Source organism: Poecilia formosa, unplaced genomic scaffold, assembly GCF_000485575.1.
Source record: "Poecilia formosa unplaced genomic scaffold, Poecilia_formosa-5.1.2 Scaffold382, whole genome shotgun sequence".
Taxonomy (NCBI): Eukaryota; Metazoa; Chordata; class Actinopteri; order Cyprinodontiformes; family Poeciliidae; genus Poecilia; species Poecilia formosa.
This window is the reverse complement of record NW_006800321.1, coordinates 131,805-133,199: the sequence shown is the minus strand read 5'-3', so window position 1 is coordinate 133,199 and position 1,395 is coordinate 131,805. Positions and strand designations below refer to the sequence as shown.

Here is a 1,395-nt window from a genome sequence, read left to right as displayed (position 1 = left end):
GAAAGTAAGACATAGTGGGCCTTTTGGGGATACAAAGAAAGTAAGGCACTGTCTTACTTTCGGGGAAACACAGTAGTAAAGCATGACGGGCTGCCATGCTTATAATACACTGGGGGAAACCCTGTATTCTTTTTGTGTTCACAGAATAAAAGCACAGTCGTTCATCTTTAATTCATGTAATATGTTTTATCTGATCAGTGACCCTAATGTAAATATTTGGTTTCAGCTGTTCTTACATTGTTGTTGGTCTGGAACAGTTGAGCATGTTAAAAAAACAGAGTGAGTGAAGCAGCTTCTTTCTGTCTGCAGGTGTTGATGCTAATTGATGCTAGCTTCGGCTTTGAGATGGAGACCTTCGAGTTTCTCAACATTTGTCAGGTTCATGGTTTCCCTCGTATAATGGGTGTCCTGACTCACTTGGATTCATTCAAGAACAACAAGTCACTCAGGAAGACTAAGAAAACCCTGAAGCACCGCTTCTGGACTGAAGTCTACCAGGTAGGTACACCATCAGATGTTTTCGGCTGGGCGGCTTTTCTGTCCAGATAGTGGAGCTCAGGACAGTGATGTAACCTGGGTTTGGCTCCTGCAGGGGGCCAAGCTGTTCTACCTGTCTGGGATGGTCTACGGGGAGTACCAGACCCAGGAGGTGAAGAACCTGGGCCGCTTCATCTCAGTCATGAAGTTTCGTCCTCTTGTGTGGCAGACGTCTCACCCCTATCTGCTGGTTGACCGGTGAGTGGGAGCTGTGGAAATTCCACTTTCACAAAGTGCAGCCTGGAAGTTTTTACTTGTGGGTGACCAAATTTAATGACATTATTAATATTTCTATTATTAAAATAACACAAACTGACTGCTTTTGAGGTGCAGTAGGAGTGTGAATGTGTGCAGAAACTTAGTCTTTATCTTCCTATTTTTATTTGTAGTTATATTTCTAGAACATAAAATTACAATGGTTCTTTCACTGATAAATAAAATGCTAAAGTATATAAATATCTATTTGTAAAGTCTCAATCAGTCTTTGCTTAGTGTGTGTGTGTGTGTGTGCGTGCGCGTGCGCGTGCGCGTGCACATCTGCAGGGGACAGAGGGATGGAAGTTGGACAGATTTCACAGCTTGTAGAAAAAAACTTAGTCGCATGGTTAATGATTCTATTGGATCATTGTCAGGGTTTGGGTATGGATAATGTGGTTAATTATATTTTGTGGTGTTCATTGCATTTGATGATAAAAATAATTTGAAAATCCATTTCTTCTTTTTGGCAGTAGCCTGTATGGCTGTGTATACTTCTGAAAACTATTAAGAATCAAGAGCAATTTGCTGGTTATTTAACCATCTACATCAGGACACTTGTTAAGTAGTGCAACTTTATCTCTATACTGCACACAACAACTG

At 41.1% G+C, this 1,395-nt stretch overlaps 1 protein-coding gene across 4 annotated transcripts in view; it reads left to right on the top strand.

Annotated features, from left to right (window-relative positions):
- Nucleotides 1–1,395, top strand: part of bms1 (BMS1 ribosome biogenesis factor) — a 39,514-nt gene that overhangs the window by 24,746 nt on the left and 13,373 nt on the right. For all 4 annotated transcript variants that reach the window (XM_016662650.1, XM_007575581.2, XM_007575582.2 and 1 more), the window contains 2 exons: nucleotides 310–498; nucleotides 593–735. In XM_016662650.1, coding sequence (XP_016518136.1) covers nucleotides 310–498; nucleotides 593–735 — 332 coding nt within the window. The remainder of the gene's footprint in view (nucleotides 1–309; nucleotides 499–592; nucleotides 736–1,395) is intronic.